Source organism: Vespa velutina, chromosome 6 (genome assembly GCF_912470025.1).
Source record: "Vespa velutina chromosome 6, iVesVel2.1, whole genome shotgun sequence".
Classification (NCBI taxonomy): Eukaryota; Metazoa; Arthropoda; class Insecta; order Hymenoptera; family Vespidae; genus Vespa; species Vespa velutina.
The window spans coordinates 3839021-3862298 of record NC_062193.1 but is presented as its reverse complement, the minus strand read 5'-3'; the positions used below and the strand labels follow the sequence as shown (position 1 = coordinate 3862298).

General features: G+C 32.9%; 1 protein-coding gene across 10 annotated transcripts in view; it reads left to right on the top strand.

The window, feature by feature from the left end:
- Window positions 1–23278, top strand: part of LOC124949903 (protein phosphatase PP2A 55 kDa regulatory subunit) — a 48382-nt gene that overhangs the window by 21553 nt on the left and 3551 nt on the right. For 2 of the 10 annotated variants that reach the window (XM_047495764.1, XM_047495763.1), the window contains 9 exons: window positions 6008–6421; window positions 12761–12826; window positions 13008–13105; window positions 13639–13917; window positions 14004–14181; window positions 14284–14618; window positions 14725–14940; window positions 15017–15184; window positions 15287–22288. In XM_047495764.1, the coding sequence (XP_047351720.1) occupies window positions 6334–6421; window positions 12761–12826; window positions 13008–13105; window positions 13639–13917; window positions 14004–14181; window positions 14284–14618; window positions 14725–14940; window positions 15017–15169 (1413 nt within the window). In that variant the 5' untranslated portion in view covers window positions 6008–6333 and the 3' untranslated portion in view covers window positions 15170–15184; window positions 15287–22288. Of the gene's footprint in view, window positions 1–6007; window positions 6422–7066; window positions 7313–10440; window positions 12028–12760; window positions 12827–13007; window positions 13106–13638; window positions 13918–14003; window positions 14182–14283; window positions 14619–14724; window positions 14941–15016; window positions 15185–15267; window positions 22289–23278 lie in introns of those variants that run through there. The other 8 variants (XR_007101197.1, XR_007101195.1, XM_047495762.1 and 5 more) reach the window with 8 other exon arrangements.

The following is a 23278-nucleotide window of genomic DNA, read 5'->3' as shown; positions in this document are numbered from 1 at the left end:
GCATAACTTACCTTACTAGACTCTTCCGTAAATTCCTTTTTTTTTATCTAACATCAAATATACATATTTGTGGCTTGTAAGGAAATACGTCGCATGTTACATGTTTTCACTTTTGCGATATTATCGTTTAAAAGTTCTGAACACCAATTCTCTTCTTATCAACAACGTTTTTTTGTTTCCTTTTTACGATACAAATGTGAATTTCTTTCCATCTATTTTTTCTTATTTTTCTTTTCTTTTTAATTAAAAAAAAATTTCTTTTTTTCTTTAATTTTTTTCTCTCTTTTTTTTTTTTTTAATCTTATAACTTCATGCAGTTCGGTCGATGCGTAAAATCATATCTTTTGAAATTTTAATAAACGATGTTCCTCCTTACAGATGTATTTCCCAAAGTATACGAACAAAAAATCGAAATGCGCCTGTCGATAGGCAATTCAACGTACAAACGACATCTCGTTTACTCTTACAGTGGTCGTAAAAGTAAACTTATCGAGGAGATTCGTGCATTAGCAAACGGAAAAAGAGATTTCGTCGAAACACGAGAACATAGTCTTTGAATGTCTTGAATTTTTATCTTTGAAGAAACTTCGATCTTTGCGACGAATCTTTGAAGAAATCGTTAAAAGACAGACGCCTTTTTTCTCTCTTTTTCTTTTCTTCTTTTTTTCCTTTCATTTTCTTTTCTTTTTCTTTTTTGCGTGAATCGTTATCGCGTCCCTAGGACGAAGTTAGAAGGACGGTCATCGATTCTTTCTGTACGTCGAACTCTGCCGGGATGTGTGAATGCGTGTATATATTCGTTCGTATATACATACACGCAGAAACCGAGAAAGCAAGAAAAAGAAAGAAAGAAGAAGAAAGAGAGAAAGAGAGAACGAATTTCGAGCTTTAGAACCAGACGGAAAATTCTTTGGCCAGATGCCAAAAAGACCTAGCATCCCCCACGCGTGTCCCGACGCTTTAACAAACTACTATCCGCCTGCCAGCATCCCCGACGAGTCGAGAGCAACGAGAATGAGAGAGAAAGAGATAGACAGAGAGACAGACAGACAGACAAACTGAAAGAGAAAGAGAGAAAGAAAGAGGGTAGGAAAAGGAAGGTCGAATCCATAGTCTGTGAATATTCTTCTTGGTGTCCGCACGCTAAAGTGGTTTGGTATGTACATACTTCCAAAAAAAAAAAAAAAAAAAAAAAAGAAACAGAAAGAAAGAAAGAAAGAAAAAGAAAAGAAAAAAAGAAAAGAAATTCACGACGATGTAGACGAACGCACCGAAAAGATCAGATCGATTGTACTTCCTGCCTGCCAAGTTCAGCTTCGCGAGAATCAGCAAAAAAAAAATCATATCTACTACTACTGTCTAGCAATTTAATAATTCCCATGAGTTAGCAATACTATCGTGACACGACGGGAGTACATGTAATAATATATATATCACAAATAATAGCTGTATTTGTGATCTTCTTGTATATTGAAATTCGCCGAGTTATTAAGCTGATAAAGCACTGTCTTCGTTCCGATGTCCTTCTCTGTCACTCGAGATCATTGTACCTCACGCTTGCTTTATTTCTAAATAAAGTGTAACGCGTGTTGGTGGAATCGCTAATTGAACGTCGTCGTCGTCGTCGTAGTATCTAACATCAGCGATGTTACAAAGAAGAAATGCTGAATAAAAAGAGAAAATATTTCTTTCTCTAGGGAAATATATCTTTCGCTAAGGGAAATGTCTCGTCTTCGAAATATAAAACCGTGTTTCGTTTGCTACGTCAGCAATATCGTGAAAAGTGAATTGTATTTTTATCGTTTCGTATATGAGACCTCCCAAAAATAAAATACATAAAAGACGCTATGAAAAAGAAGGACACGCGGAACCGCTTGATAGCTCGTTAACGAATATATTAGAATGTATTAGAGCGTTGACCTTGAGACACTTGAATTAACTACTAGAGGTAACGATTAGCGTTACAGATTTAGCCTTGCATTTTCATTCCCACGAATAAAAAGAAAATTACAACGTGTGCGTTATCATTACGATATAAATTCGCAATGATAATCACGGATCGCAATTTCAATATAAAAAAAAGACGTATATGTGTGTATGTATATACTTACTTATATATACGTGATTATTGAGACTCGTCGAAAATTTTTTAGAGAAATCTTGCATATTATATATATCTAAATGATTAATATCCAGACCGAACTGGTTAATATTAACATACCAAATTGATATCGAAATTAAATTAAATACTTTAGATTTCAGATTTCAATCGATATCGTTCGTTATTTCAAAGGAATACTCCACAAATGTTTCCTTCGAATTCGTGCTGCTTTGAATTCGAGCAATTTATTTTTTTTTCTTCTTTCTTTTTTTTTCTAATCGTAATGCACCTAAGCTTTTATTACGATAAGACCACTCGTATAGAATCTCTCAGTAGTGTAGAACTTTAACGCTTGCGTTTAGACACGTATAAAAGACGGCTTGTTGAGAAGCTCTTTTCAACGGTTCTACGCTTCCGTTATAACTCTCAAACTCTCAGAGTGAAATGAATAAGACGTATGTATGTACATTATATTGGGCTGCCATTAGCATTCGTCTTCCTCGCGTAATTCAAGAATAGCAGTTAGAGTCTATTTACCGTTAAAAACCTTTATACGCGTTATCGAACGAACGAAAGGGAATGATATCGCAATTGCACGATTAAAAGGAAATCATGAATTATTACTATCACACCGTCGAGTAGATATATAACTCCGTTTTTTTATAGGCTCGTATTTACGTATGCGCATGATCGTATTGTAACGAGATAACGGGAAGTTGAGAAGAATAAAAGAGAAAAAGAAAAAAAAATAAATAAAAAAGAAAAAGAGAAAGACGAAATGTGCGAGCGAAGTTGTTACGAAACAGTAAATCTCCGACAATAATTTTGACAGTCTCTTATGTATATACATACATACGTCTTTACTTACACAACGATATTGCGTAAGAACAAATTAGAATGATTATATCTCGTAGAAATATTTCTCGTGTGTGTAAAAACTTATTTGGCACCAATCGAGTTCAAAATTTGCGGAAATTTTCGAGAAGGCCGTTGAACGATATTATAGACGCGAGAAGGGCGTTATAGTAGAATATTAAATCGATATCGAGTCATGCGATCGAGATTAATTACCACGTTGCTAATTAGATTTCTCGTTCCATCTTACTCTAATTACAGTGTGGAGATAACCGTGGCAATTAGCTTCTTACGAATAAAACGATCTCTTTTTACCATTGTAATCGCAAATAAAAGATAAAGCAATGAAATAGTTGTTCAATGTGAACATTAATTACAATTTATGAATAATCAATCAAGATTTTAATTACCTATATTTTTTGTATGTGCGTTCATTTTCGATGCGGTGTTATTGTACACAAATGTTGTATGATACCACGATACAATATTAGAAATTAAACGTAATTGTAACCTCGACGGCGATACGCTGTTGTAGAAACCGAGGACAGTACAGTTAATTCGAAGCTGATTTAATCAATGGCATGTGTTTTCTTCGTCTTGACTATTTGCACATATATCTCTCCCTCTTTCTTTCTCTCTTTTCAATCAAGGACACCCACGCTCTTCTTCTTTCTTTCTCTTTTTCTCTATCTCCCTCTCTCTCTCTCTCTCTTCACGCCGTAAGTTATGCAAGTATGCTTAACCCAATTTTCGCGGACGTTTTCATTCCACAGGATAATCGCACTACGTAGCTTTGTTTTTCACTGAATTTCTCCAGCCACAGTTCTCGCGATACTTCGAATGACGTCGAAAGTGAATTTTGTCCATCCGTTTCTTTTACTCTCTTATCTATTAATTTTTTTCTACTATTTATTAATTTTATTCATTTTTCTTTTTCTTTTCTAACGAGTTTTATTCGTAAACGATTAGAGGAGAAAAAAACAAAATTTATTTGTACAAGGAAATTAATTGCACTTTCTATCGACGACAACTGTTTCTTTTTTATTATTATTTAAGTGTAAATACGATATAGATGAATTATATAAATTTTACAAATTACATATCGCAATTCTTGAAAAATATAAAAAAAATTAGAATTGATTTATAAACTATAATTTATTAATTTCATATTTTTTTGAAATCGTATTATGACATAAAATATTTTATAATTGTCATTTTAGATTCTATTGTAAACAATTTAAGTGAAGTGAATATATATATATATATATATATATTATTTCATTGGAAGGATATTAATAACACGTGACTTTCGTTTTATTACCACACATGAACGTCGAAAGTTTTTTTTATTTTATGTGAAACGTTTAATGTGCGTCCATAAAATGTTGCTACGGTCTTTATATTGTATCGAACATACATAATGTTTCGTTTATGACCATGCTGTAGGAATGATTGCATACATTATGTATGTATTCACATTAATTACAATAGACCGACGCGCGGTTAAATACTCGACAACGAATACACTCGCACACATTTCTTATTGTTATCGTCAATGCATGTGAATATTTTGTAGTCTCTTTTATCGCTTAAACTCTGTCTTTCGATACGAGGAAGAAGTGTTAATACATATTTAATATCACAAGGAAGTGTCCACGTTACGAAGTTCGGTTCGTTTCGTTTTTTTTTCTTCTTCGACAAAAAAATAAAATCTTAATATACCGTTAAATTCTCATTAATACAGTGAATAAAATTGTGAAGATCGAATCGAACCGATTGAGTAATATTTTCGTGCTTATGTGCATCGATAATTCCAAAGGTTACGATTGTGTATGTTGTTCTCCATAATGGCGGCATATATTATATCACGTTCACACACTGATGTTTTTCATTGGAGTTTAGAAAATTAAGATAATAAGATATATTCAATGAGAATTTAGAAAATTAATAAGATATATTCAATAAGAAATCACATTACAAAACATACATTATGTATCGTCTCGCGTATAATCGAATCTTTCTATGAGGTCATCGTCAAAAAATGGCGACGAAGGAAATCGTCGCTGACAGTCTCATAGATAGGTGCTCCTTAGTCACGCTACGTATCCTGAAAAAGTATCGTTGAAATTGGATAAAATCAAGCATACGGAGAAGGAACGCGAGCACTTCGACTTCCTCGAGTGGTTTTCATCGATTTCCGAGAATGAGTCGGTCTGCTCCTCGACGATCTGTACTATGCTGCTGCTGCTGCTGCTACTGCTGTCTTGGCTCTCGAGTACCGCAACGCAAGCTTCTCTCGAGTAGTTTTTGTCTTCTTGTACACGTCTCACAAATCGTACGTCGTTCTTCATAATAATAAGCGAAGTCGTTTTGTAAATTATCTTCGACTTTCTCGATTCATAGAAAATTCAAATGATTCCGCAAATGAGATTTCTCATTTATGTTAAATGGTTTTTTTTTTTTTTTTTTTTTTTTTTTTTTTTTTTTTTTTTTTAACAAAATTCTCAGATTTTTACCTCTTTCGAGTTCATTAACAAATTTCGAAAAGGATAATCTGAGAAAATACTTCGTTTATGAAGAGTGCATGTACTATAATCAATCTTTTCTTCCATTTTATCAACGCACATACATACGAAAATGTCTATAGAGCTATAGATACATAGATGTTTCTAGCTATAGATGCATGCTATGCATATTTCCATATAACATTTCGTAATATATGAACAGGTGATTATGAAAGTCATATATCTCGGAGCAAGTGGTATTTTAAAAGTTTTTTTATTTGCATCGAAGTATTAAATTTTTTAAGAATAAATATACTCACCTATTTTGTGTTTGTCATTATTCTATATATATGTGTATATAGAATATACAAACCGAAATGTAAAAATATCTCAAAAGGAAAAATATATATACGATTTAAATCACTTTTATAATCACCGGCCCGTATAATCCAACAATATGGCAGTGGCGGCGATCAATTCAAGAATCGAGTTAACGTGTCCGGAAATAGAGCGTGCTGATTTATCAATCCTATCCGAATTTCAACAGGTGGAGATCCGTGAGGACATTCGAGAAGTTGGTGAAGGAAATTTGTTACTTCCGGAGTTGGACGAAAGGGTGAAAAGTGGTCTCAACAGAAAGGAAGATTCAAAGGGAGGTTCAGACGAACGGCAAAAAGAAGAAGAAGAAGAAGAAGAAAAAGACGACGTGCAAAAAGTGTCACCACGCGTCACGCAGGGGTCGTGGGTCTATGGGGGGCACCGCCCCAGCGGCCCCCCGGCTCGAATCCAAACAGAAACTGTTATACCGAAATTCGTGCTATTCTGGCACGGGCCAGAACCACCGCCCCGATTTCGGTGCAACCGTCCAAACGGATGAAGAGGAGTCCATCCAATATCATGAGGCAGTCCAGCCTCACGAAACTTGGTTCTATGATCAACACCGCCGTCAACAAAAGAGCTGGTGAGTTCTTCGGCTTATTTTCTTGCTTTTTTTTCGTTTCTTTTTTCTTCTTCTCCTTCTTCTTCTTATTATTATTATTCTTCTTATTCTTCTATTTTCTGCAATACTAATGTCAGTAAGAAGAAAAGGAAAAAAAGAAATAACAGAAAGTAGCAATAACATTACTTAAATACAGATTTAAGAAAGTAAAGTAAATTATTTTACGATCCAGCATTGCGTCTCGTAGATCTTTCAAGTAACAAATTTTCGTTCTTTATCTTACTTCATTAGTAATATGAGTTACAACGACGTGACAGTTATAAAAAGATTTATATAAAGACAGGGAAAATATATTTCAAAGGATACGACATATTGTTCGTTTTATAATTAGACATAAATTTGTTATGACAATTTACTTACGTAAAAGAACACTATTTCGAGCAGAATTGAAATGTTTATATTTGGCTCTGTTTATATATCTCTCTCTCTTTCTCTCTCTCTCTCTCTCTCTTTCTCTCTTTCTTTCTCTCTCTCTTTCTCTCTCTCTCTCTCTCTCTCACTCTCACTCACTCTCACTCTCTATTACGAAAGAGGAAAATAGAGATATGTTGATAGAGAGGAAAAGAGACGGAGGAAGTTATCCCTTAACAATGTCACGCGACGAAAACACAACGTGGCGGATGCGTTGTGTCTCTCTTCTCTCTTAGGAATATATCTCGTGATAAGTGTTCTGCATCGTAAAAGAAGATTTTATCCTGATCCCCGTATTCAAGAGAATGAACCGACGAGATAATATACGATTTAAAAAAAATGGATTATATTGGGACGTAGATAATAATAATAAGACAGACACGAGTGAGACCGAATCTGATGATGGTACTTACGAATACGAACAAGAATTTTTCGATCTAGGTATGTACATATATTCCGTTTCCGTTTCTAAACAGACATCGAATACACCGGGGTCGTATCGTGATCATAATTGTCGTTTCGTGATCAAGAGAATCATGCGAATTCTCAGCAACTTGGTTATTACGTTCGATTAATTGCTTCGTTGCAGATCGATGAATTTCTGTCGAGGAATTATAGACAATTTTATTCCAGCAATTCGGTATATGTAAATGTATATATTTTGTACGTTGTATATTCCGTGACATCCTTGAAAATAACCTATTGGGAACGAGAGAGAGAAAGAGGGGGGATGTGTATCGTTGTTAAAGTGGAAGTGTTATTTCGAATTAAAATAGAAAAACTAACGAATGAAAACATATACCGATGGATCGAATTTATAACGTATATGTCGAGAGAGTAATATTTCAATATACAATATCTCCTCGCATGATGTACTGACCTGTGTACCTCACATTGACCTTTCTGTATTCTGATCGTTTTTCTACGAATATAAAGAAAAAGTAGAAAGAGAGAGAGAGATAGAGAAAGAAATAGAGAGAAAGAGAGAGAGAGATAGAGAGAGAGAACAAGAAGTTTTTAAATAGTCGTTAACTCGTCTTGACATCAATAATAAATACGTATACATTATTTACGTATAATCTAACGGATGTTATATTCGGAGGTATCAACTTGAAGAGAAAAATTAATTAATTAACTAACGAATGCCGCGAAGATAATAATGTAAATTAGCTATAAAGTAACGCAAAGGATAATGTTATAATATTTATTTTATCATATCGACAATTCTTGTTCCATTGATAACGATAAGCTAGAAAGAAAGATGCGAAAGTAAACGTACATACATAGTATCGGACGCGCATGTTTGTTAGGACAAATCAATTAACGAATTGATTCTAATTCGTAAAGCAATCAGTACCTTCCTTCAGACCCAACGTTTACGTACCAGTTCGAGACAGTCTCTTATACGTCGTGTTATTTCATCGAGGGCCATTTCTGTCGAGTCTTCGTAAATTTCTATATCGCACATGTACATATGCCGTAAGGACATCAATGTGCGTTATATTATTTATTTAAATAAATCATCGATGTCGTCAATTGCATTCATTTTTAGTTGAAATTTGTATTTTTATTAGAGAAATAAAACGAGAGACGAATGATAAAAATATTTTATAAAATATCTTTCATATTGTTCGAGATGTATCTTAAATAACGCAATTGGAAAATCTTTTGTTGAAGATCGTACAAAGCCGACAAAGGTCTCGACGCGAATGACCCTATAAGTTAAAAGTATTAACATAAATTGACGTAAATAAAATCCATTTGACGTGGTCGAACGATGATAAAAGTGTTTTGATCAATCGGAAAGGTAACATATGGAAAATCTTTCAAGAAATATTAAAATCAACGGCGCGTGTTAAATAGTGCGATCGGGATAAAAGTAAATGTGTGTACGCGTTAATTGTATTTAAAATATATGTATATTATACGATAAATTAGATACGCGTGATATTCCATAATGTAAAAGAGTAGAGTATATATATATATGTTGTTATATCGGAGTTGATTAAAATAAAAATGGATAAACCGACGTATTCGGAACTACGTGCTCCAAAGAATTTTACAACTCTAATCATGGAAAAGCCATTGTTTTCTTCTATGGAAGAGTTGCATGAAAAATTAACGGAACTCTTAGGTAATGTGTCATTGAAAATAATTCGACGAGAAGAAATGAAAATATTAAATTTTCATTATTGTTTCTTCGTTAAAATCGCATTTCATATGAAATTTTTTTTATTACATTGTCAATCAAAATCGTCGAGTCAAACTCATGTATGAAAGATTTACTTGGCTTGAATCTGCAAATAATAAATGCGAGATGTTATTTCTCATTATAATAAGAAAGTGAGAGCAGAACGCTTAAGTGGCAGTTAACTAACACACCCAGTATGAATTTGTTAGCCTGTAATACACAAGCTTATTTGCTTGTTCCTAATATATATATATATATATATATATATATATATATATATATATATATATATACTTACTTACGCATTCGAGTAATACGATATTCGAAAAGAATGGAAGATAAACGATGAAATGGTATTTGCGAGCGAGGAGGACTTTCGACGTATCCGACAACGAGCATTGTTCGCGAGTTTACTAATGCAATGCAGAGTTGAGAACGTCATATTAACGTAATGTAGAGATGCTTAAAGAGAGAGAGAGAGAGGGAGGGAGGGAGGGAGGGAGAGAGAGAGAGAGAGAGAGAGAGAGAGAGATTTATAGTGCAACAGTAACAGCATCATCGCGTAGTATGCGTACAACACACGCATTATATATACTACTTTTAATAACTAACATAATAAGATCGATTATGAAATATATCTTCTAACGGAGGAATAGAATAGTACATATTGTTTCTCATTCTCAACGCATTGCACTTACATTATAAAACGATTGACGAAGCAAAAACGTATTCGATAATTCTTTTGCTCCTACGTATTATTTGTTGAATCGATCTTTTAATTTTGCAATAATCTACAAATAAAACAAAAAAAAGATCGAGTTAATACTCACGTATACGAGTAACGAATATTTTTCTATTCCAATGTTGTTCAAAATAAATCGCCTCCATTCTCAGCGGAATTCTTAGAATTGTACTCATTTTATTATCACGATTAAGCAAAGCACGTTTCGTGTACTACTCAATTGTACCCACATAGAATTGAAATGCGTTATATCGTACTAGTATACGATAGGCGAATTTTCATCTTTAATACTTACATACCGACCAATTGTCTCCGTTCTTTTTCGTATTTTAGATTTTTGTTATAATCTATATCTTAGGAATAAATTCGACGTGTTGTTCGTTTTCATTTTCGAATGATAATTAAAATAATAAATAATAAAAAAAAAGTAATAAAGATGGTAACGTTCGATATTAAATAAATAATAATAATTCTCGATATTATAAGTAATATTCGAGAGAGAGAGAGAGAGAGAGAGAGAAACGACGTGAATTTTGTAAAAAAAAATAAATTCGAATATCGCGCGTAAACGATGCCGGAAGATTCGTGCAGGGTCGGTGATCTTCGGGTATAGTCGCGGGCGCGAGGCAGCGTCGCTTCTTGTACGCACTAACATGGCGGATCCCGTGAAAGCAACTAAACCTGGTTGCACGGTGTGTGCGTGACGTCACGGCAGGGAGTTGTGTCGCGCGGTTATGCGTTCTTGAGTATCTCCTCCGCCATTGAAAGAAAGTATTTCGCGTACGGTTCGGCGGCTATCTTGCTCTCTTTCACGGTGTATGACGAGCGGCATGCGAAGAAGCGCGTTGGATATATGACGTAGGAGAGGGCGTACGTAAAGGAGGACCGTATTCGAGAAGTCCCGTGGCCGTGGCTGGCGCGCGTGTGTCTTCAATTTCGTGAAAGAATTTAATACAAAGCCATCTCGACGGACCGCACAACACGTCCTCTCTTATTTTTACGAAACCGGCTGTAACGACGGTGGTAGTTAAGTCCCCGGTGGCGGCAGGAGAGCGCGCGCGCGCGCGCGTCCGTGTGACTGCGCGTGAGAAGAAGATATATTATATACGCGTTGAATCTTCGTGCCGTGCCGTGCTGTGCCGTGCCGTGTCGTGTCGTGTGTGCTCCTGGTATGCTCGCAAGCTCGCTACCGATAATCCTTTAGCAAAGCAAGCTTTGTAATATTACGCGTGGGATAAAAAAAAAAAGAAATAAAACGTACCGTCGTTTTCTCTCAGTCGAAGAGTATTTTCTACTCGTTACAAAAAGAAAGAGAAAAAGAAAAGAAAAGAAAAAAAAAAAAAAGAAAAAAGCTTTTTAACGCGCGTTGCATCTCGCCGCGCGTGTGTGTATGCGAGATGGCCGGTAAGTAAACGGCACACGCAGCTCTCTCTCCCTCGTATTCTCTTGTCCGCGTTGCGTCTGCTCATATGTATCTCTCTAATTAGAGAGAGGTAGAGATAGAGATAGAGATAGAGATAGAGATAGAGATAGAGAGAGAGAGAGAGATAGAAAGATAGAGAGAGACAGGTTACTCACCACGAGTACTCTTATGTATATATATATATGTGTATGTGAATATATATACACACACACACACACGTCTCTAGTACGCGTGTCTCTATCTATACGCGTGCCTTACGGTGCAAGAAAAGAGAAAATAAAAAAGTGATAGAAAGAGAGGGAGAAAGAAAAAAGGAGTAGAGAGCCATCGAGACAGCGTGATTATTCTTCTTCTGCGCCTCTCTTGGCTCTTCGAGTTTCTTCGTCGCGTTCCTTACGTACATTTGTCGCGTTCCTCTTTGTGCAACCGTTTCACCGTGCCGCACCGTACCGCGGCAGGGTGAACCTTGACCTAGTTATCTCGTGGGGTTCACGGGTATATATCTGCAGCAGCGCTACGTGCAACCGGGGGCTTACCTTCCGCCATTTATCTCTTTCTCTTTTCTCTATCTTCCTCGATTTCTTCGCATATTCTCTCGAATAATATTATCTCGCACGCGCCCACCGCACGCCGCGCGCTCGCGATTCTACGCTCTCCTCGTGCGTCGCGCGAGGCCAGATGCGCTTGTCGCCGGTAGCGACCGCGACCGCGACGGCGACGGCGACGGCGACGGCGACAACGGTGGCGACGGCGAAGCCGGTAGCGGCCTAGAAGCATGATGGATTACGCCGAAACTTCAAGTAGGATTGCTTTTACCTTTCCTCTGTGTTCGGTTTTGTCGTTTAGCTCACGCGTGACCTTACACACACTCTCTTCCTCTTTCTCTCTTGCTTCTCTCTCACTCTCTCTCTCTCTCTCTCTTTCTCTCTCTCTCTCTCTCTCTCTATATATATATCTCATTCTTATTCCTTTTCCTATTCTCGCTTTCTGTCTCTCTTACGCTATCTTGTCTCGTCTTCTTATATTCTGCTACTTCACTATCACTTTTCTATCTCTTCTACTCCAATGTTATCGTTACGTTTTCCGCGTTCTCATAGTGATCAAATAACAGCCATGTCGCGGAGTTTTATGAAACATTCTTTCTTTTGTTTTTATTTTCTTTATTTTTTATATTTTTATTTTTTTAATTTTTTTTTTTCTTCTTTATCGGCACCCCGTGTCGCGTCGTTGGTGTTAATTCGTCGCAAACATTTCCATCTCGTCGCAATTGTTTTTAATGTTTCTAACCTCCTCTTGAGCTTACAATTCTTCATGGTATTTAACTCTCGATTATGCGCCAATGTATGAATCTATGAAATTCTTCACAAAGATAATTGTGTGTATGTGTGTGTGTGTGTGTGTATTGGTTGAGTAAGGACACTTCATTTATACATATGCACTTATTATTTATATCAGGATGATTAACATATAAGGATGAACATTTAGGGATTCTTGTTGTTCAGGATTTAATAAAGATTCGCCTTTATGTTACAGGCAATGGTGACATTCAGTGGTGTTTTTCGCAAGTGAAAGGGACTTTGGAAGACGACGTTACCGAAGGCAAGCATTTATTAAGGGGGTTTTATAAAGGGGATTACTTTAATTACTTTCCATTAGAGGAACAATATGCTATTACCATATGATAATATGAAAAAACTTCAAAATTATAAGTTATATAATAATCCTTGCATTGTTTTCTTTCCTTTAAATATGTACTTATTATTACTTATTGATATTTCAGCTGATATAATATCGTGTGTTGAATTTAATCACGATGGTGACCTTCTTGCAACTGGGGATAAGGGTGGACGAGTTGTTATTTTTCAAAGGGATCCTATTGTAAGTATTAACGAATATCCTGGGAATGTATTATAAACCCAACTTATTCTCTACCTGTTTCATTGAATAAGAAAGTATGTCGATTAATAAAAAATTATATACCATGTTCGCGAACATGATAATATGGTTCTCACTCGTGTGAGACTTGTATATACATTTAGTATTTAGGATACTAATAACTGATATGTGCAAACTGTTACTACGTTTGCAGACAGTACAGTCATTACCAAGAAGTCAGTATGAGTAGCCATGATTTGAGGTAGAGCTTATGTAACTTCGGACAATCTTGTATAGGTGATCCTTTATTGAGCTATAATAGCTTTTCACTGACTCTATTAAAGGTAACACCATGTTCGCTTAAAAGATACTATTGGTAAAGTGGTTGTATTGAAGTTAGTTTATTCAATTAGGTGATTAATCATTTAAGGAAGACATTGTGACCATTAATTTTTTGTGCAAATTTATAATTGGTGCTGATGCATCATCATTGCGCTTTGATTATAGAATATTTAGAAAAATATTTCTTTATACAGAGTAAAAACAGTATACCACGGAGAGGTGAATATAATGTATACAGCACTTTCCAAAGCCATGAGCCTGAATTTGATTACCTGAAATCATTAGAAATAGAGGAAAAAATTAATAAAATTAGGTGGTTAAAAAGAAAAAATCCTGCACATTTTTTACTTTCCACGAATGATAAGACAATAAAATTGTGGAAAGTTAGTGAAAGGGATAAAAGAGTGGAAGGATATAATACGAAAGAAGAGAATGGTGCGATCCGGGACCCTGCCTGTATAACTGCCTTGAGGGTGAGTTTAATAAATGCAATAGAAAGAGAAATTCATTTAAAACCATTGAAAACTGTAAGTAAACAATGCATATTTGTATTATTTAGGTGCCAACCATAAAACCAATGGAATTAATGGTAGAGGCATCGCCAAGGAGAATATTTGCCAATGCGCACACTTACCATATAAACAGTATAAGTGTAAACAGTGATCAAGAAACGTACCTCAGTGCAGATGATCTTAGAATTAATTTGTGGCATCTTGAAATTACTGATCAGAGTTTTAGTATCCTTTTTTAATCGATAATCATATATGTTTCTCATGTAATTAACATATATAATATTTGTGTTTGAAAATCTATAAAGTTTCCTTAATGATAATATACAGATATAGTAGATATAAAGCCTACTAACATGGAAGAATTGACAGAAGTCATAACAGCTGCAGAATTTCATCCTGTAGAGTGTAATGTCTTGGTTTATAGTAGTAGCAAAGGGACCATCAGACTTTGCGATATGAGATCTGCTGCTCTTTGTGATCATCATAGTAAACTTTTTGAAGAACCAGAAGATCCGACCAATAAGAGTTTTTTCTCAGAGATAATCTCAAGTATAAGTGATGTTAAGCTCAGTAATTCTGGTAGATACATGATTAGTAGGGACTACCTCAGTGTTAAAGTGTGGGATCTACAAATGGAAACAAAACCCATTGAATGCTATCCTGTAAGTAACAGATGCTTTGAAAGAATAATTTTTTTCTCAATACTCTTTTTTTATGAGAATGTAATTATTTAATGCATTTTATTAATGTTCATATGGATAATTTTAGGTACATGAATATTTAAGATCAAAATTATGTTCACTTTATGAAAATGATTGCATCTTCGACAAATTTGAATGCTGTTGGAGTGGTAATGATTGTGCCATTATGACAGGCTCATATAATAATTTCTTTAGAGTATTTGATCGTAATACCAAACGTGATTTAACTTTGGAAGCAGCACGTGACATTGCCAAACCAAAAACTCTTCTGAAGCCTCGTAAGGTTGGTTTGCGTTTTTTACAAATATATATTGTCAAATGATAATTGTATAAAATTTATTTACCTTCTCATATGATAGGTGTGCACTGGTGGTAAACGTAAAAAGGATGAGATTAGTGTCGATTGTCTAGATTTCAACAAAAAAATATTACATACTGCGTGGCATCCATCTGAAAATGTTGTAGCAGTTGCAGCCACAAATAATCTTTTCTTATTCCAAGACAAACTCTAGCACATCTGCATGCAAGTATGCTGCAAATACATATTTAATAAGATTTTAAATAAAGAAGATAACCTATCTGTACAGCAATTTAAAATATAAAATATTAGTTAATTTATTTTATTACAGATAATACAACGGTATATATTGACGTGAGCGAGGCACGTTGAATTAAATAGGCACGGTGAAATAATAGGTGTCTGAATTACACTGACGAAAGTCGACTATTTGCATGTCAATGGTCGACTGACAGAAAAGTGGTGTACATAGCGCCGTCCACACAGCTCACACGTTCATATAAGTTATATATACACCTACATGCAGAGATTTGCACCTGATACCTTGCCACGCGCATACATGTACATAAATGCATGTAAGTTAAGACACATGCATAAAAGCTCCCAAAACTCTTAAGTTGACTAGTTCAAATAAGTTTGCACATGGAGTCACTCTCAATTGATAAAGTGAATCGTCCAATCAATTATTTGACAATTGTAATGACGATTACTACAAAGTTTTCTTACACCAAACGTGCAGCTGAATTTTTAGCTTACTTGTGCTATTACAGTAATTGCGCTACTACACTATGCAGAGACGGTCAGTGAAAATATCTAATTCGCTCATATATTATATAAAAAGTGTTTTAACGTAACGTCTTACGATCAGTTATAAAAATAATACTATCAATGAAAGACAGTGGATATATAACCGGTGTTTCGGCAGGAGCTGATTATATAGCACAGGCAATTTGGCTTTATTTATCCACTTGATTATCAAATTGGGTTTTAAAAAAAAAGAAAAAAAAAATGAATCACTATCACGTGTGCCAATGAGATTTAATCGTTTACTTTCATATTCATGAATATTTTATGAAGATCATTATATAATTAATAATAGTAATAATTATAAAACATGATAGCTCAGTATATAAGATCATGTTTCTTTACTTTTCATCTTTCTCGCTTTTTTTTTCTTTTCTTTTTTCTTTTCTTTTCTTTTCTTTTCTTTTTTTCATAGAAAAATTTGCTACTAAATCTTCGTACTAAATTGTTTTGAATATTTATTAGTAAACTCTGCTTAGTGTGCATCTAGCTGAATGAATAACATCAGTTACCAATACCGGAACAAACAAATCTTATATATAGGCCTACACACATTTTCCTATTTTTATTTTCATAATAAAGCTATTGTTACGTATATTTCCTATATTGCATTAGCTAATAATAGGATCAAGGAATATATGGCACAAATTTCTGCTTCAAAGGATTCGGATAAAAAATAAAATCTTAAAACGTAAAAACTGTTATAAATGATAAGAAAAGTAAGAAGCAATGTTATGGTACAGCAATAACAAAAAAGAAAAAAACATTCATTTATATGGAATTATTTGTGTAAAAGATAAAATAGGAACTGAGGCATAATTACGAAAAGAATATGGATTTTCTAATATTACTCTTATTAATTATTTATTGAAACGTATATGCATATAAACAGTGAATACATTGCAGTTGTCGATGGTAAGCTGGACTTGCAGACTCTACATGAAGTATGTAATAATAACTTAACTAATAACTTACACGAGTAACATAAATTTCGAATAAGTACCTATCAAGGGTTTAACTCAGTTTGAGTATGGCTAAAGAGCTAAGCTCTTCGTATCTATGTTGTATTTAGTATTTATACTATCCTTTAAATATTGTGTAGTAGAACTATAAAACCTAAAAGAGACAGAATATAATAAGTTTTATCTTAGGCAGAAGATTCAATTGATGATTGCACTAATTTTGAAATACAAAGCAGGCTTCTTTTAAACAACACCTTCATATATATTTTTTTATATAGTTAGTATATCTCAGCATATACTTATGCAGTCTGGATTTTGCTACGCATATACATTGGGGTGCTCCAAATGTTCTTAAGGCTGTCAATTTTATTTAGTTTTATTTTTCATTTTATAGCGTCTTTCGTAAAAGATAATTTAAAAAATCAACATCATTTTGTTCAATTTTCCTTACATTTATAATAATCTTCTCATCTTTTTAATCTATTTTGTTTTGTTAATGTCTATTACTTTACCGTCAATTTTCTTATCTGTTTTTGCTTAAATAATGGTTCATAAGTGCCTTGAAGCGCATTAAGAGTGCTCGATTATTAAAACAGGAATTCTAAAGTATTAAATTCTTACAGGTGTTTTTAATACGGATTATAATATAAACAATTTCATAACACATGCTACTTCAGGATACAAAGATTTTGGTAATGGAACAGAGAGAATAAAAAGCACTCAAAAATGTATAAAGCACCAGACTAATGTATATTCACGATTAATGATTTTCCATATCAAAAAAAAAACAAAAAAAAACAAAAAACAAAAAAACAAAAAAAAAGAAAAAGAAGAAAGAAAAAAACACATTAGGAACTACCTTTTCTTAGGAAATTATTTCCTTCGATAAAGAATAAATATTTTCCACTTCAACAAATGATTCTTTAACGTTACATGTGAAAAAAAGCAAAAGAAAGCAACACGAGAGAAAGGGAGAAAAAAGAGAACTGTTACATATTCTATTAATTATAAATAATAATAATAGATTGACATTAATTAATTTAAAATCGCACACATTAAAAGTCTTTTAACTAGAATATTTTTTCAAAATTAATGATTTGAAATGATGCAATTAAGTTTGTTTATTAATTAGGATAAACATTTTGTTTTCAACTCATGGAATAATTAACGCATTATTATGCTTCCTGTAATGCAGTTTAAAATTAACAGGCTGCAAACCTTTCTCCATAGTCTTTATTATTAAAAAAAATTTGGAAACTAAGCTTTATAGGAAAAAGACAAAAAATATTTCAATAATAAAAGATCATCTCTCTCTTTTTCAAAAATTGAGAATTAGTATAAAGGAAATGATACACAAATATATCACTTTGCAACTTGATATATATCAGCATAATAAAATAGTTAAAAAAAAAAATAAAAAATAAATAAAAAAAAAAAGCTTGAGCAGTTTTAATAATATTGACTGCACTGCATGAATCATGATAATTGCAATATCGTATAAAAGATGTGCATAGAATCTTTGCGAACTTTGAGACTTTGCTCAACGTATAAAAAATTTGTATTATTTATACATCACGTCAGTTTATATATCGAAAATCTATGAAATCTATGTTTGTATAATGTGTAATTGAAAAATTATCTTATGTAAAAGCAGACCTACTACGTTTAGGAAAGTCGTTCCTTGATGTTAAATATCCATGAAGAGAGACAAGAAAAGATCAAAAAATGAGAATGTATAAGAAAGAAATAATGAAAAAAAAAAAAAACAAAAAAACAAAAAAAAATAAAAAAAGGTAAAGGTATTGTGAAAGATCGATGATCCATATACATACCTTTATACCTTGTCTAAGGTACATATATTATATAAATACGTATATATATATATTAAGAAAATTCATATTTCGTCTTTATGTTACAGTCATCAAAATCGTAACATTACTTTTTAGTACGTAACAACAACATCATTATTATTATCGTTATCATTGTCATCATCATCATTATCATCATCATCCCCAACTCATCCTATTAATCCATAGTAGTAATATTACTATTATCTTTTCGTTATTTGTTTCCGTCTTTGTTTTTTGTTAACTGCTATGCAGGTTTAGTCATGGTAATAACGATGATCTGATATCTTGCTTCATTAGATTATAAATGATTTAACTATGTGATTGATTGGTTGTTAGGATTAAAAAAAATGAATCGAATAATGCGATGATGAGAGAGAGAGAGAGAGAGAGAGAGAGGGAGAGAGAGAGAGAGAGAGGGAAGGTGTTAGGGAGATAGGGAGAGGAAGAAAGATAATGCAAAAGATCAATCTTAGGACATACATACATAATCCGTGAAAATGCAATGGAAAAAAAAAGGAGTCGATTAATGGACGGAGAGAAAATTAAAATTATTTTCGTCTTTATTGAAATAGTTCAGCGAATGATTCTAAAATCGGCGAGGTGGTTGGTTAAAGAGTTAATAAGGAAAACAAAAGAAAGGAAGAAAAAAAAGTTTATATTATAAAAGCAATACGATAATAACTTATCTTCTCGAAAGCTATCACTCCACCTCCTACTTCAACCTCCACTCTCACTCCTATTCACGGGTAGGAGAAGACACGCCGTAACAATTCTTTCTAATTCTGTTAGATTGCTCGAAATGCCTTACGACTGTCGCTATATCCGTACACATCCGGACTATAAATCTAATTCAAATGAAAAAGAAGAAGAAAAAAAAAGAAAAGAAAAAAAAAAAGAAGAAAAAAGAAACACTGAATATTAAAACGAGATTTAGAACTTTGGCTCTCGCAGGACCTGTCTCGTGTGATAATAATAAATGTCATTGTATCAATTAGCTAAAGCTCTATTTTTATTAACGAGACCACGTACGTATAATCCAGAAGTTAGGATTTTTATAGCTCGCAACTTAAGTGTAGTGTCTTTACTCTTGTATTTGTGCGCGCGCGCGCGCGCGCATGTATGCGGAACGACATGATATAGAAAGAAGAAAAACACATACTACACGCGTATACACGAAATATCCATTTTTGTGTGCGTATTATATATTATTATTCCGCTGAAATGATCTGGATAATTTTATCATCGCATTTAAGAGATCGTTGCGATATTATTATATTCTTGAGGCAAAGAAAGGAAAAAAAAAAAAGAAAAACGAACGATAGAACATAGTGACTGTGCGTACGGCGAACGATACCTAAAAAGACACATACATACATACATACATCCTCTTCGCATTTGCACCGAACGATTTAAGTCCTAAGCTATCATAATACATATATAATGAGAAAGAAACAATATAAGAATTTTTGTACAAGGTTTTGCGCTATTATTGCGTTCTCTCTGTGCTTTCTGCGCTCTTGATTATTTCATGTATAATTTTCGTTTATAAGATTGAAGGATATTATGATTGTAATGATTTTTTTTTTTCTTTTTTTTTTTCTTTTTTTTTTTACAAAATGGTCACTCTCTTTGGTTCGTTTATATATCATATTTTATTTTAATTTTTTAATTTTTTTTCCAAATTCCTAATCGTATGATATATGATGAACGATGCGAAAGAGAGAGAGAGAGAGAGAGAGAGAGAGAAAAGAGATAGAGAAATTAGGGCGAAAGAGAAGAGAGAAGGGAAGAAAACTATTTTAGTTTAACTTAGCAGCGAATTGTGCCTCGAGTGACTTATTAGTTGACTTTTCTGCGATCACGAATATTTTTCTGAGCATCCCGATCTCTTGTAACATTCCTCGGTTCTTGTAGATAACGTATATATTAAAATGCAGACAGGAAGACTTTACAAGACTGCTAAGAGAGAGAGAAAGAGAGAGACCCGACGAAACGGAGTTATTAGACAGGTGATCGGTGTTAGGTTGTCAGGTAGAACGAGACGCTAAACAAGAGAATCGCAATTATATGCTCTCGTAAAGCATTATGAGTAAACGAACTATTACTCTCTGCTGATAATATAAATAAATAAATAAATGAATAAAGAAATAAAGAAAAAAAGAAGAAGAAAAAAAATAACAAAAACAAAAAAAGACACTTGTATTATAAACATAGCAAATAATGTTATTAATAGAAAATGTACGAGGAGGCGCGTTACATCTTGGATCGATATTTCATTGTTGAAAAGTTAAAACAACAATGATGGAATATGATTATTGTGTATGTGCTGAACGATGAAAAAATGACCGCAATAGATAGAAAGATTTCAATGAGTGGTGGTATGAACTATTATTAACTGTATATGATGAACGTTTGCGTAATCGCATGTCTGTGAAAAATAACGAAAGAGCGTTTTGAAATCGAGAATAATTTATTTATTCAGTTTACGTCGAACACCCCTCTCGATCGTTTAATTTTACAATCGAGTATCACGCGAGTATCCTATTAGAATTCTTCTTTAAAAGTGACGACGGATATGGATCGAACTATTTTTTCTGAATATATATATTAAATTAAATATGCATATGATTTAATTAAGAATTAATATTTAAATATCGAGTTAACCACTTTAAGAAGGTGGTATCGTGAAAAATGATGAAATTTATTCCAAATTAATAAACAAATTCACGTTTTCGTTAACTTAAGTTTGTTTCACGATTTAATTTTTTTTTATTCTTTATTTTTTTTTTAAATCAATAAGTTCAATCCATTTTACCATCTGAAACTTTTAGAAAGAACATATACGGAATAATTAATAACGCGATCGTTGCCATGTTCATAGGATCGATCGATCGATCCTTTGAAAAAAAAAAAAAAAAAAAAAAAAAAAAAAAAAATACAAGATATCGTATGAACAATCGATACGAGAGATTATGCCGCGTATATTCTTAAGACGCAACACCAAGAACATTTTAAAAATCGTGAGAACGACGTCTTTACCACGTAATAAATTTTCAATTATTGCGGGTGACGAAAGTGGACGTATGCTTCCAAATATAATTATTATTTTATAATAACTCTATGATATCCAGCGCTCCCTCCTTTCCTACTACTACCCCATTCCCCCCACCATACTTCTCCTTTCCTTACTATGGCCGCGCTGCTTTATATTCTTTCACAGCCATCGTACTTATTATCGTCACAATACGTTATAATATAGCGCGCGAACAATAAAAGTACGTATTAAAAACTATTCGATGAAACTGTGAATTTGAATAATAAAATTATCAATAATAAGAAGTAACACAATTCGTCGTTTGTATTAATAAGGTCCGTTGAATTTTTCAATGATTTAAGTTATTAAAAAAGAAAAAAAAAAAAAAAAAGAAAAATTAACACGCAACAATACATTAGAGTGGAAGTATTTCGAGATAAAATTTATATGCGATGGATTACGTCATTCCACCTTTTTTTTAATTTCTTTTTATTCGTATTTTCATCGTACATTATTTTATCTATTTTTGGAGAAACATACTGTAGCGGATTAGATTGGGTGAGTTAAACTAAATGTTCACGATAATGAAAACTCGTTCCAACAAAATAATTTTATATTGAATATCGCAAATTTAATACGTGTTTTTTTTCGATGATTTTTAGAATATAATTATGATTAACTGATACGAACTTCATTATTTATTACGGAAACGTCTTCCAAAAGATATATTTACTAAGTACTTAATACTAAACATGATTATTTGCACAATGCTAGTAACTATTTATAAATATTTATATTTCAGATGTCGCGTCGGGAGTTGGCGACGTTGACCATTATACAAGATCCTATTATTAAGGATATATAATTATAATTTCGAATAATATTTCTTAAATATTATTCTTTCTTATTAATAGAATTAATTCATATGATCTTATCAATAAATCAAAATCAAGAATATGCTAGTGCGTAGTATCAAGTATATACAAAACATTTGTTCTTAAGATTGTTTATCCCTTGATTTTATAATAGTTTAGACCATCCATGAAAATGGATATAATTCTAATTAAAGCATTAAATGCCTATAATGCACTTTCTTTACTTCCATAATTAACTTGACTTCCATAATATTTTTCAAGATTCCGATGAGTCAAAGATATGCTAAATTCGTTAATAATAAATCAGATATAGAGTCGAGCGCATCACATTTATATTTTTCTTGAGTACTGTTTTATAATTATGAAAAATTAATTAAACTAGTAGTATTAAATTACGAGATAATTCATAGTCGACATCCTAAGTAAAACTGACAAAAATTAACGTATCGTAACAAAAATTTTTTCCAAATATGCCTGAAATACCGTTTTTTTTTTTAATATGTACGTATGTTATTAATTTTTAATCATTCTGATATATTCCAATTTGTCCTTATATCACCTATCGGAAATAAAATCAATTAAAATTTTAAATTCAAAATCGTTGTATTTGGCTAATATATACGAATACGAATATTTCTTAAGTGAAAAATATTAATTCAGTTTTCTTCTGCATTCCGATGAGTAAATATATCTTCATTATTTTAGGATAGAATAGCCGTCTTATAATAACAAGAAAAATTTTAAATAAGTTTATTTTTATAAATATTAATTTGTGTAAAGTATATTTATTGTTCGCCA